Source organism: Benincasa hispida, chromosome 11 (assembly GCF_027475165.1).
Source record: "Benincasa hispida cultivar pf3 chromosome 11, pf3_genome.v1.1, whole genome shotgun sequence".
In the NCBI taxonomy this organism is placed as follows: domain Eukaryota; kingdom Viridiplantae; phylum Streptophyta; class Magnoliopsida; order Cucurbitales; family Cucurbitaceae; genus Benincasa; species Benincasa hispida.
This window is the reverse complement of record NC_143488.1, coordinates 83,839,457-83,852,377: the sequence shown is the minus strand read 5'-3', so window position 1 is coordinate 83,852,377 and position 12,921 is coordinate 83,839,457. Positions and strand designations below refer to the sequence as shown.

General features: G+C 37.2%; 2 protein-coding genes across 2 annotated transcripts; one reads left to right on the top strand and one right to left on the bottom strand.

Moving 5' to 3' along the window:
• Positions 1-4,960: 4,960 nt before the first annotated feature.
• Positions 4,961-8,969, bottom strand: LOC120091745 (uncharacterized). Its single transcript, XM_039049861.2, has 6 exons — positions 7,427-8,969; positions 7,198-7,347; positions 6,530-7,120; positions 6,140-6,445; positions 5,735-6,058; positions 4,961-5,460 (listed from the first exon to the last, which is right to left on the bottom strand). Exons 2-4 carry the CDS (start codon positions 7,339-7,341, stop codon positions 6,398-6,400), a joined length of 783 nt encoding a protein of 260 aa, XP_038905789.2. The 5' UTR covers positions 7,342-7,347; positions 7,427-8,969; the 3' UTR covers positions 4,961-5,460; positions 5,735-6,058; positions 6,140-6,397.
• Positions 8,970-9,859: 890 nt separating this feature from the next.
• LOC120089769 (Ribosomal protein L25/Gln-tRNA synthetase, anti-codon-binding domain-containing protein) lies at positions 9,860-12,318 on the top strand. Its single transcript, XM_039047161.2, has 3 exons — positions 9,860-10,550; positions 11,005-11,134; positions 11,802-12,318. Exons 1-3 carry the CDS (start codon positions 10,134-10,136, stop codon positions 12,023-12,025), a joined length of 771 nt encoding a protein of 256 aa, XP_038903089.2. The 5' UTR covers positions 9,860-10,133; the 3' UTR covers positions 12,026-12,318.
• The last annotated feature ends 603 nt before the right edge of the window (positions 12,319-12,921 follow it).

Sequence of the window (12,921 nt, the reverse complement as noted above, 5' to 3'; positions counted from 1 at the left end):
ACTTCAATTGCTTGTTGATGCGTTAATTTTATGCGATCAAATATGGTAGGACTTGCGTTGATGGAAAATGCATTGAGTAGGCAAGTTTTCTCAGTAAGATCCAAGTATAAATTCTACTGAGTTGCCTGGTAAGCCCAGGGTCGAACTCAGGGACTAAGAAAAACAATATGCGATGATAATTTTTAGATCACTTTGTGATAACAATAAATCAAGAAGTTGGTTGGTTTGTTATTTACAGTATAAAAGTATGCAGCGGATTTGAGAAAAGAGTAATTATGCGACAGATACACTGAGTATGCGAAGGAACAGGTTGAGAAGGTCTTTAGCAAGCATTCCCCGAAAATGCGTTCAAGCTATGCGATCATGCTACACTCATGCGACCGCAACTCATTTTCCAATTTAAATGCGATGGCTCCTAATTTTAGGACGAATGCGATGAATGCGATAATGTCTATAGAGCTTATTCCTATGCCTTTATTTCTTGCCTATGCGATGACGCAAGATGCACACAAGGACAAGGTGACCGCATACAATCATAACCTATCTCTAGGGTGCATACGATGCTTTAATAGCAAACAGAACTTATTCTTAAGCTTCTATCTCTTGATTATGCGTTTCTAATCTGACTCTCCCGAGCCTAGGTTCTAATTCGACTTTTCCAAACCTAGATACTATCCTTAAACTACCCTCTCGAGTATCTCTAATGGACGAATGACACATACATAATATAAGATAATCGCATAGAATGAAGATCCTAGATTATGCTAGTTAAGTGCTTCTCAACCCATTCGACAGATTTAATTACTCATGCGTAATGTACAGAGAGTGAACAGATATAAAGATGCAATTTTCATTTCTATAAATAAGTTCAAAGTACAAAGTGACAATGGAAATAAGGGTAGAGAGCCTGGTAGCAATTCCTTGCTTCTCAAGGCTTTTACACTGTGTTGTCTCTATTTCGCCCAAAAGATGTTCTTGCTTCTACAAGAGTCGGCCCTCTCTGTGGTTTCGACGTTTCCGGAACTCTTCCAAGTTCACCGAAACGATCTCTCGGTATAATCTCCCTTCATCACTTCTGCCTTCTAAGTAAAAGAAAACTATGAACAAGGCTACTTCTATCTATAGGGAAAATTATCTAACTGAACAAACTCCTTCACTGAAGGTGGCCTTCGGTATTTATAGAGCTTCAGGGTGAAATGTTTCTTCTCTCTTATGATTGCACTGATGGGATGACATTAATTCTCTGTCTGGTGCACCGAATATTTGTCATCGAAAAGTTGAGTGTACTTGCTACAGTAGATCGTTAATGGTTTGTCAACTTAATTTGGAATCGACCGTCATCAACTTTCTGTCCCATCATGATTTATTACGCTTTTCAACCAGACGCGCCCACCATTATGCGTCGGCTCTATGCGGCCACCTTCTTGAGCAGATATTCGCAAGCGCAAATGATCGCATAGCCTTGCGTCAACGTAATCTCTTAATGCGCTCAGACGTTAATTTCTTTAGATCGCATTTCCACCATACGTCAACGCATTTTCTGCACAAAAATACATAAGTTAGTTGTTTTAATTTGATGGACGTATGCGATCGCAATGTTGTGAACTTAATGCTTTTGGACGCAATATTGTATATTTTTATCATTGCAATCCTGCATTGTTTTATAACTTTGCGTTGTAATAACGTGCATTTCTGCCCGTTATCACTTGTACAACTTAATGACAAATATTCTCTTGCTTTGTAGGATGACAGAAAAGTGTCTACTTATTCGATATAGAGGTGATTGGGATGAGAATGAACGTTCGTATATTGGAGGAGAGTTGACAGGAATCATTATGTTTGTTACATTGAAGTATGAAGAACTTAAATCTCACATTTACAAAGAGTTTGATCTTATAATGAGAGTTAAATATAAGCTTGAATATGAAGCCCCTCCACAATACATAAGGAATGATGATGATGTTCGCTTCCTTCTTTTCTGAGAAAAGCTTAGTAAACTTCAGTTATCTATAACGCTAAAATCAAATCAGAACGAAAATATTATAATGAGGTTTGTAAATGTGAGTTATGATTATATGACTGTGGACAAACAATACAAGGAATCATATTAGTTTCGTCGGAAAGATGATGATATTCCATTGTCTACCAACATTATCACTAGACAACAACCGCAATAATCCAGCAGAATTGAATTCAATGAATTATGGTGATACGGAATTGGGCGGTACTTCAGTTGTTGGTAATGAGAGATCATCTAAACTTGATTATATGGATTGTAGTCATCCAGAGCAACGTTGTGGTCCTTCAGTGGATGTTAATGAGCAACAACAGGATTGAATGAAATGGATCGTGATCATAGAGATGTGCGTTGTTCTACAGCAGTTTCAGTAGCTCCACCATCTATGTCTTCAAATCATAGGGGAGAGTTGATTATGCCTGGTACCTCTTCATCTAGGACAAAGGAAGTTGGTCAACTATTTTTTAGTAAAAAGACTTGAAAATGTGATTATCTATTTTGTCCATCAACAAAAATTTTGAATTTAGGGTCAGGAAGTCAACCAAATCTTTGTTCGCTGTCAAATGTATTGGGGAGACTTGTAAGTGGAGCCTTCGTACAGTGAAAATGGAAAAGTCTGATATATTCAAAATCACAAAGTACTGTAGTTCGCGCACATGTTTCATCGGAATTCCTAATCACAATCATAGGCAAGTAACTGCTACTGTTGTTGGTCAGTTGATGAAAGATAAGTTTACAGGAATATGACGTATTTATAAACCTTATCATATTGTTGAGGATATGATGAGAGATTATGGTATGAACATAAGTTATGATAAAGCGTGATGTGCAAAAGAAGCCATATATGATCTCACTAGAGGTACTCCAGAATATTCATACTCCATACTACATGCTTATGAAGAAGCATTAAAAATAAAGAATATGGGTACAGTGTTTGAGATTGAACTTAAAGATGATGTGCATTTCAAGTATATGTTTATAGCATTAGAGCCTTGTATTAGAGGTTTCGTAAGCTATCATCCTGTGATAATTGTTGATGGGTCGCACTTGAAAGGAAAGTACAAAGGGGTCATGTGGTTGCAGTTTCTATGGACGGGAACAATCAATTATACCCATTAACATATGTAATAGTGGACAATGAAATCGATCGATCATGAAATAGTTTATGTCAAAATTGAAATGCAGTATCAGAGAACCCGATAATTTGGTGTTTGTGTCTTATCGGATGGTATCTATCAGCAATGCTATTCATGCATTTTTTCCCACAGTGTTTCATGGATTGTGCATGTGGCATATAGAATAGAATCTTATTACAAACTTTAAGGATAGTACGGTTGTTGGGATATTTAGAGATGCAATAAGGGCATTTCGCATGACAAAGTTTCAAACAAAATGGGACGAACACCATAGTTTTTGAGATGGTGCTGTCACGAAATATCTGGAAGACATCGATCTTCAAAGGTGGGCACGAGTTTACTAAATAGAACAAAGATATGAAAACATGACGTCCAATAGTGCAGAGTATTTCAATTTGTTAACTAAAGAGTATCGGCTATTGCCCATAGTATGCTTGATTGAACAGGTTAGAGGAATGCTTCAATTGTGGTTCTACAAACGGAGGAATTACTGGGCATCTCGAATGACATTGCACTCTGACTATTGTGAAACCCGATTGGTAAGTGAGGCCGATAAGGGCAGACGATATCGAGTTGAGCCTATTGATTGTTATCAGGTCCACGTGCGAGATAATCGATTGGACGATATTGTGAATCTTCACACGAAGGAATGCACATGTAAGGAATTCGACTCAGTTGGTATCCTGTGTTCGCATGCAATTGTGGCTACCAAGGAACGAAACATACCCATTTGGAGTCTTTGCAGTCAATTTTATACAGTGGACTCCCTAATGACTGCATATGCGGAGCCTATAAATCCACTCGGGCACATATCTGAATGGAAGAGAGCTCCTAGATATGTAGAAAAGACTATCCTTCCTCCAACGTTTGTGGCACAAGTCGGACGACGGAGAGTGAGAAGAATATCATCCAGAGGAGAATTTTGCAAACAAATGAAATGTGATCGGTGTGGGAATTATGGGCATAACCACCAAAATTGTAGCAAACCACTCACAACCGTGCGACGTACTGAAATGGTAGAAACTGTGACTCAAATACCTCTCATCCAGTTTAGTTTATAATTAACTTTATCTTGTAACAATCTATTGGTATATGTTATAAATACCATTGATCAGGCCCCTAAGAAGAGTTTTTCATACTTTCTATTTTTTCTATAAACAAAAACAAGTTGTAAGCAATCTTCAAGTGAGAAAGAAAATGAATCTTTTTTCAAATCACGAAAACACAATCTTGTTATCAAATCATATCGATTTTAGAGTATCCAGTTGAATCACATATCAATTTTCTTTTATCGAGTAGCATCAAGTAAGAAGTTTTTCATCTTCAAGTTGCTTCGAGTAAAGATTAATATCGAGCAAAAAATAGAAACTCGTTGAGTATAGAAGGAAATTTCCATCGAGTATCAAGCAGAAATTTATCGAGTATCGAGGATTTAATAGAGCATTACACAACCATTTCTTCACAAGCTCGCTCTCTCAATCTCCATAAGTGTTGCTCTCCTAAAAAGTCTCGCTCTCCAAATCTCCTTCTCTCTCAAAGTCTCCCTCTCTCAATCTCGCTCTCTCTCAACATCTCGCTCTCTCAATCTTGCTCTCTCTCTCAATCTCACTCTCTCAATGTTTGAACTTTGAACCTTGAACTTTGAATAATGTTTTATATACCATTGATATAATGAAAAGAGAAATAGCTCAATTATAAATATTTTGATAAAATGTATAATATTGAACTTTGAACTTTGATAAAATTGTTTTATACATGTTTTACATACATAAAAAATACATGTTTTATACACATAAAAAATATGGAGTGTTCGCCCACAATTGACACTCTAACTACATCCTATATTCACTCATTTTCTCCTGAGCGATTACGGAAGGATCAGCACCAGTCACCAAATATTCTAGTAATTTTATTGCAAAGATGCCACAATCAAGTGACCCGTGTTGAATATCGGCATTCATAGGTCGGGTGATTTTCCAACGGGATATGGATAGGTCCGGCTTTGAACGATCCATGTCACAGTAGTGAAGTAAGGATGGTACTGTGACAGTCAATGGCTCCAGCAAAGTCCCCAACTTCGTCATTGGTGTGTATGACAGAAGTGAATGAAACACGAATATATGGCCTCTGTTAATGTCCATTGTAAGGACCATCCAACGCTCACTGATATTCATTGCGGTATACAAAAAATCCACATCTACCCATTTGACATCGAATTTACCGGTGACGTAGTCCTTGTACGTGTCTTCATCCTCCTATACTAGGGCAGCCTCCAGTCTCGTCTTATTCTTTATTCGTTTAAATACCCTGTCACGAGCATTAAGGTGAGTCTGCTAAATAAAATGAGAAGTTAAGTAACGAAATATACTATAGTAAAATGACTCTGCACAACAAAATATATCAAAATTTATCGTTACTCCAATTGGTAAGATGGTGAACTTGTGCATGCACATGTTAGGACGGGTATAAAATTTTTCTTTCATAAAATGAAATAAAGTATTTATGATCTGCACAAAAAATTACTATGTCAGTCAAAGTACAAAATATCCAACTGTAAAGAAGTCAAAACTAGGAAACTTACATCGCACTCAACCCACGAACTCGATTCAATCAATTTCTTGAACAAATGCTTCGATAGTAGCTTAAAGGAATTCTCTCGAACCTCGTTATTGGTATTCTCATCTGTGATCCAGCCCATCATTTCTATAAAGATATTAAGTGGAACGTCATGTGCTATGTTGTACCTGACAATCGCTTTGAATGGTGACATAGGCACACCCAGGAGAGGATACTTAACCTTTTCAAATGGAAGGTGTACCCCAGAATCCACACTTTTCTTCTTTACTTGAGCTAAAGGTGTATATTTATCAACATCTTTCCTCTTACGAGTAGTTCTTCGAGATTCCTACATAAACAAATAACAAAAAATTACTCATCAAGAAATACAAAAATATAAACAAAGATTACTGATCAATAAATTACTCACCAATGTAACTCCTTTCGTGGTCGTAACAATACCAAAAGTGTCGGCCTCTGTATGTGGCATAGTGAGTAAGTTAGACATGTCGGCCTCTATAGGTTGGACATCAGTGGGTGATGTTGTGGTATCGGGATCTAGAGGGGGGATAGAAGTAAGTGAAGTGGTATTTTGAGGCTCTACAGGGAGGGATGGAAGTATCAGAGGCAGACACATCAGTGGTATCGGGATCCCGAGATGGGATGAACGACATCGTGACATCGTCACCTATATATGGGATGGGTGACCTTGTGTCTCCTCAATCACCATGGAACCCTTCAATTAATAAACTAAAATGATGAGTTCACAAACACGTAAAAACTAAACACGTAAAGACATAAAATGATAGTAAATGCAAACCTTGCACATAGACTGCAACAGTGACAGGATGGCCGATAATTGTCCTTTCATGTCTGTCATGTTTTCCTCGATCTTGGATACACGACTATCTAAACTTGATATACGACCATCCAACCTCGATAGTGAGCTTTCAATGGTTTGCAGGTATGAATAAATAGAATTGTTGGGATTGGCTCCCTCCTTGTGGGCAGCACACTCAAGACATTCTTCGTCCATACATCGCTCTCTATGGGAATCCGCAAGATGAACATCAAGTGGGTTCAACTCATCCTCATCACGTACGTCCCCCGCCACATCATGGAACATATCATCACTAGGTGTATATGTCCCTCCCTCCACCCTTCCACATTCAGCATCCTCGTGCTCATAATGCTCGTGTTCATCCCCTCCCTCCACCCTTCCACATTCATCATTGTTATCTCCACGATGATCATTACCGTCGCTTTCAAAACTACCCCCACTACTCGACCTACTGCCACTTTCAGCACTATCATCATTGGCACCTAGATCGAATATAGGTTGTCTGTCCAATGGGGTATCCCGAAACTCCCTCTCAGTGTCGGTCATGACAAGACCCTCTTTAACCTTTGTCTGCATTAACAACCCAGTAAAATGGTTAGTGTCAATTTAACAACCAAATAAACATATTATGCATAGAGTAAACATACATTGTTAGACTCGAATATGTCTCTCTCGAGTACTTTGAAGCATACTGAGTGGGAGCATGACCATCGTAATATGCGAGGCAAAGCCACCTTGCTCCTTCGCTCCGCAATGTTCCCAACTATTGATGCTGCTAGGATCTCGTACATCTATATCTAAATAAAATTTAACATATATTAAGAACAATAGTTATGTTAAATCAAACAACACGATTATTATGTTAAGCAAATTTACCTGGAACGCTTGTGGAAATCCACGCAAAGAGTACTTCACGACGTAATTTTTATTTCCTTTTACCTTCGTCTTGTATAAACTACTCTTATCATTCAATGCAGTCTTTAGGGCATCGAGTGTCCTTTCCCAAATAATGGTACCCCAGTCTAGACTGTTGTAGTACTCTATATTTTGAACGTCCTTAAAACGTTTAAGGTCCACTACATTTTTCTACTTGTTCTTTCCCATCATTGCAACCTCCGTATAGTAGACTAATGTGATCTTCACAGCATCCTCATCATTTTCAAATTCTAACTCCTTGTATTTTTCTTCTAGTAAACGAACATGTAAGGTGTCCTTCGTCACTCGATTACCGAAATACTTGATTGCAAGTTCATATGAGGACTACTCATTTTGATCAACTCGCATAGAGGATCGCCACAAACCAGTCATCAACAAAAAATCATCCTTTGAAAAAGTGACGACCTTTCCACCAATAGAGAATGAGATCGAGTTAGCTCTCGTGCTTTTCACAGTCTCTCAACAACATATGATGGATAATTGGGCTATTGAACACCATGTCAACGTCTACAAATCGCCCAAAAACTGTTCTCTTGAACATCTCTAACTGTCTTGGGGTAAGTTTCTCCGTCACAGTCTTGTTTGCATTAGTAATGTGGGCCAAGCTCGTTACTTGACCAGGTCGGTCGACTATAAGTATTCTAAAACATGTTGACATCTTAAATCACTCATGCATGAAATAAAGATTCAATCAGTAAACTCCCTTAGAAAAAAAAATTGTAAAAAACATTTCGTTTAAGTCTCGTGGCATCATTCTCTCTAGTATTGTTCTATCTGGTATCACACTCTTTGGTATTGCTCTCGCTGGTATCGCTCTCTCTGATATCGCTCTCTCTAGTAACTCTCACTTATCTCGCTCACATTCTTTCTTTTTACTCGTCTTCAACCACAAAACACATCGAAAAAAATAAAAAATAAAAAATAAAAAACTATAGGCTCACAGTATTTCTAAACCCCAAAATAACCCACCCTCTCCGGTGTTGCTCTCTCTAGTATCGCTCTCGCCGATTTCACTCTTACTTATCTCACTCACATTCTCTCTTTTTACCCATCTTCAACCACAGAACACATCAAAAACAAAAAAAACAAGCAAAAAAAATCATAGGTTCACAGTATTTCTAAACCCAGAATGACCCATAAAGCCCCATTACCGATCAATTTAAGACATTTTCAAGCACAGATTGAAATCATTTACCGATCATATTCGATTTTGTCGATGGCAGTGGAATCGTTTCAAGCCCAAATGATGGATTTTAAAACGCAGCGAAACCATCCAGAGTTTATAAGCGATACGAAGCCATTACGCTTGGAAAATTTGAAGAGTTTTTAGTTTTGGTTGGTTTTTAGTAAAAGGGTAAGAATACAAAGAGGTGAGGGCAATTTACGTAATTTGGTATGGTGATGATGTCAGCAGAGGGTCAATTGACATTATTTTTTAAAAATGTGTCATTTGATATTTTGGGCCCAAAAAATGGGTCATACGTACAAATTTCTCCTGATCTAGTGTGTAGTACATGTTAATATATAAAAACGTGATCTCGAGCCACAAAGATTAAAAATAAGTATTAGGCAAATGAAGTTTAGAAGAAACACTAATATAACACAAAAACCTAACATACTTATTATTATTATTATTATTATTATTATTATTATTATTATTATTATTTGAATATTTAGAAACTAAAGTAAACCTTTTGAAAATTTAGAGAGTAAGATTAAATATAAAAAGTTTATGAACAAAAATCCACTTTAAAAGGTCCCAATGAAATTTGATACAATTTTTAAGAAATATATTTTTTGACCTTCTACTTACTATCATATCAATGTGAAATTGTCAAAACGGAACATTGTGTATGAGTTGGGATTTCACTCTCGCTCTTCACTCTTACTATTCTCACTCCTTAAGGTTTAGGTTTTTCCACACTGTACTCTCTATTTTCTCTTACAATTCGCTCTTACTATTTCTTCTTTGCTCTCCCTCTTTATTCCTTATTCTCACTCTTTGCTTCTTCTTCTCACTCTTTTTATTAAGAGAAAGTGAATAACCAAAGTTACGAGATTCGAAGTGAATGAGAAATGAGTGAGAATAGCAAGAGTTAAGAGTATAAGAGTCCAACATACTTATACAATAAAGTTATTTCAGTAATTTTTGGCAATCATGCCACAAGTAAAATGTCAAAAAAAAAATTAAATTTTAAAAAGTGGGACAAATTCTACTGTCATATTTCAAATTTGGGTCAACAGTGCAATAATCTCAATAAACTTGGACCCAACTGAAAATTAAACCGAAATGGAAAAGACCTATTAGTCCAGCCCACAAAAAAACAAAAAAAAAAAAGGAAAAAGAAAAAAGAAAAGGAAAAATAGAAATACATGTTAACCCGTCAGGTTCAGTCACTTAATTCCAGCCGCCTCACCTTTAACTCTAGCTCTCCTTTTACTCCAACGACGGCGACGGCGACGGCAACAGGCAGCGGCAGCGGCAGCCGGCGGCCAAATTTCCGTCCCTTCAACCTCTCCGGCTTCCTTCCGCCGGAATCCTTACCGGAGGCAGCTTGTATGAATTGAGCAAAACTGGTCAAATACCCCTTTAAAATTCTGAACTAAAACCCTCCCTTAACCCATTCCGATCATCCTTCCCCGCCCAATGCTACGCTTCTACCACTCCCCCACTCTCTCCCGAGTCCTCCGGCGGTTCTCCTCCGCCGCCACCGCCCCCGTCCTTGATTCCTATTCCGAACCTCCACTTTCGTACTTGGAGGGTTTCCCAAAGCCAGATCCCAAATACGCCGAGACAATCCTCGCCATTCCTCGCTCCATCTCCGGCAAGAACATTTCTGCTAAAGAGCGCAAGGTTGGCCGTACTCCAAGTATCGTATTCGAGCAAGAGGACGGCCAGCATGGTGGTAATAAGCGTCTCATATCTGTACGAGCTAATCAGATTAGGAAGCTTGTTAATCATCTCGGTCGCTCCTTCTTCCTCTCCAGGCTTTTCGATCTTGAGGTTCGGTCCGAGTTCGAGTCCGGGGATATTGTCGAGAAGGTTCGGGTTTTACCTCGGAAGGTACTCTATTCTATTATCCTGTTTGTAGGAAGGACTAGTTTTCTTCCCATCTTAGATACGATGTCTTTTAGGAAGTTATATGATATTTCCAACTTTCTGAGTTTGGGAGGTGATTTACGTTAAGGATTGAAATAAGGCTGATTGTTTCATGAGTGGAAGACCTGAATTGAGGGGAGAAAGTTTATGTTTTGTACTTTGGGACTCAAATCTTTGCACCATAAGATATTTCATATGCTTAAATGAGGAACCCATCTATTTTATCCTTTTGCTTTGAGCTGAGAGAATTATGCCCCTACTTTCAAAACTCTAATGTCATGATCATTATGTTTCATCTCTATGTTTTAATTAAGGGTTTAGTTTAGTTTTGACTACAAGTTATCATAAGACCTTTTGATAATATATATTTGAGTTAGATAATAGCCATTCTGAACTCGCATCATTCATGTTTTTTCAGATTCATCTTCATTCGGGAACAGATGCACCACTTAACGTTACTTTCATAAGGGCACCTTCACATGCTTTATTAAAAGTTGATGTACCACTTGTGTTCAGAGGGGAAGATGTATGTCCTGGATTGCGGAAAGGTACGTATTAGAGTTAGTTATTTTAACTCATTTGTTAACTATTTTGGTTACTTACTGTCATGTACTCATGGTTATATATGGCCATCTTTTGCACATAATAAATTATGCAAGTATTTTATAATCTCAAGTCTCAATAGTACTACTACAAGATTAAGTTTCTTTTATTTGATTTTCTGTAGATTCTGCAAATATTATGTAGTAATAGTGTAAAAAGTGAGATATATTTGGAAGATCTGTAGATATAATAGTTTTTGGGTTGGTGGAGTTTGCATTGAGACTATCATTGGCTTGGGATTCTTGAATTCTCAAGCTAGATGGGGATATGGATCTAAATGTGTTAACATTTCCAGAATAGCTAGAAGAAGATTTGGAACGTCAGGTTTGTTTTCTGTTAGATTGAGTTGAAAGGATCTAGTCTCTGTTTCTGCAATGTACTTAAATCTTTTCAAAGAAGAATAAAACCGTTCCTGAAAAGAAAGCATTGATTGTAATTTTTGTACTCCCTTTAGCTTTTACTCTTCATTAGTACTTCTTGAGAAGTTTCTGGTCTACTTAAAAATGTTGTGTGACCTATAAAATATCACAGGATGCGATCCTGGTATGTAGTTTCAAAAGGGAACAATTATATTTTTAGACCATTTTTTCTAATGTTTCACAAATTCTACAGGATCTTATTTGAATACAATTAAGAGGACTGTTAAATACCTTTGCCCTGCCGATATTGTTCCTCCATACATCGATGTCGATCTGAGTGAGTTGGATGTTGGCCAAAAGTTGGTTATGGGTGACCTCAAAGTTCATCCTGCGTTAAAGCTTCTTCAGTCAAAGGACGAGCCTGTTTGTAAGATTGCGGGAGCCAGAGCATCTGATCAACAAAAGAAATCGAAATAGGTCCACTGAAATACCAATCTCTTAGTGGACTCGGCATGAAAGCATCTTTCGTTAAGGACGGCGAGCCTGTTTGTAAGATTATGGGAGCCTGGATTTTCTGACCAGCCAAAGAAATCTAAATAAAACCCTCCAGATTTTGATAGCCTTTAATTTACAATTTTTCTCCCAATATTTTAGCAGTTGCTTGGAAAGCACATTGTTTTTTGATGGTTCATTAGCCTTTATTTGATCTCTCTCTGTTCATGGAATGCTTGAACTCTGCTGAATACCAAAATATTCTCTCATTTTTTAAAGGGAGTGTTCAGTTTATAATTGGAAGAAGCATATGTGAGCATGTTATACATCTTTTCTCCTTGCCTTGGCCCTTGTATAATGTTATTCAGGGTGCAATGGAAAATTTGGAAAAAAATTTGAGAGATGTCTTGTTTCTTAGAAACAAACAGAAAATTGCTAACAGGTTTTGGTTTGTATTTATGGACACTGTTTTAAGGAAAATGGAATACGGTTGGTGATGGATTAAAATAATGTTCATGCTTACTATTTGGATTTTACGTTTTCCAATCTGGTTCGTTAATGTTAATAATTTTTATAAAGCTGATCTACTTAATATCATTTTAGCACTTTGGTGTTAATTTAAATTAGTCGTTTTAATTTAATCCCTATCATTTTAGAAGTTAATTAATTTGATCCTTAAAAATAAGATTCTTTTTTGTTGAGTACAAATTGTAACATAAGGGTAGAGAATTAAAACCGACTTATTAATCCCTTGCACATTATATGTTAGTATGCTCCCTTTGGTATTGAGACTTAGTCTAAGACAAATATAGTTTTAGTTTATTTATTTGATTTTAGGGTAATTGTTTTAAATGACAATTAAGCAACTCTTGATTTTATTC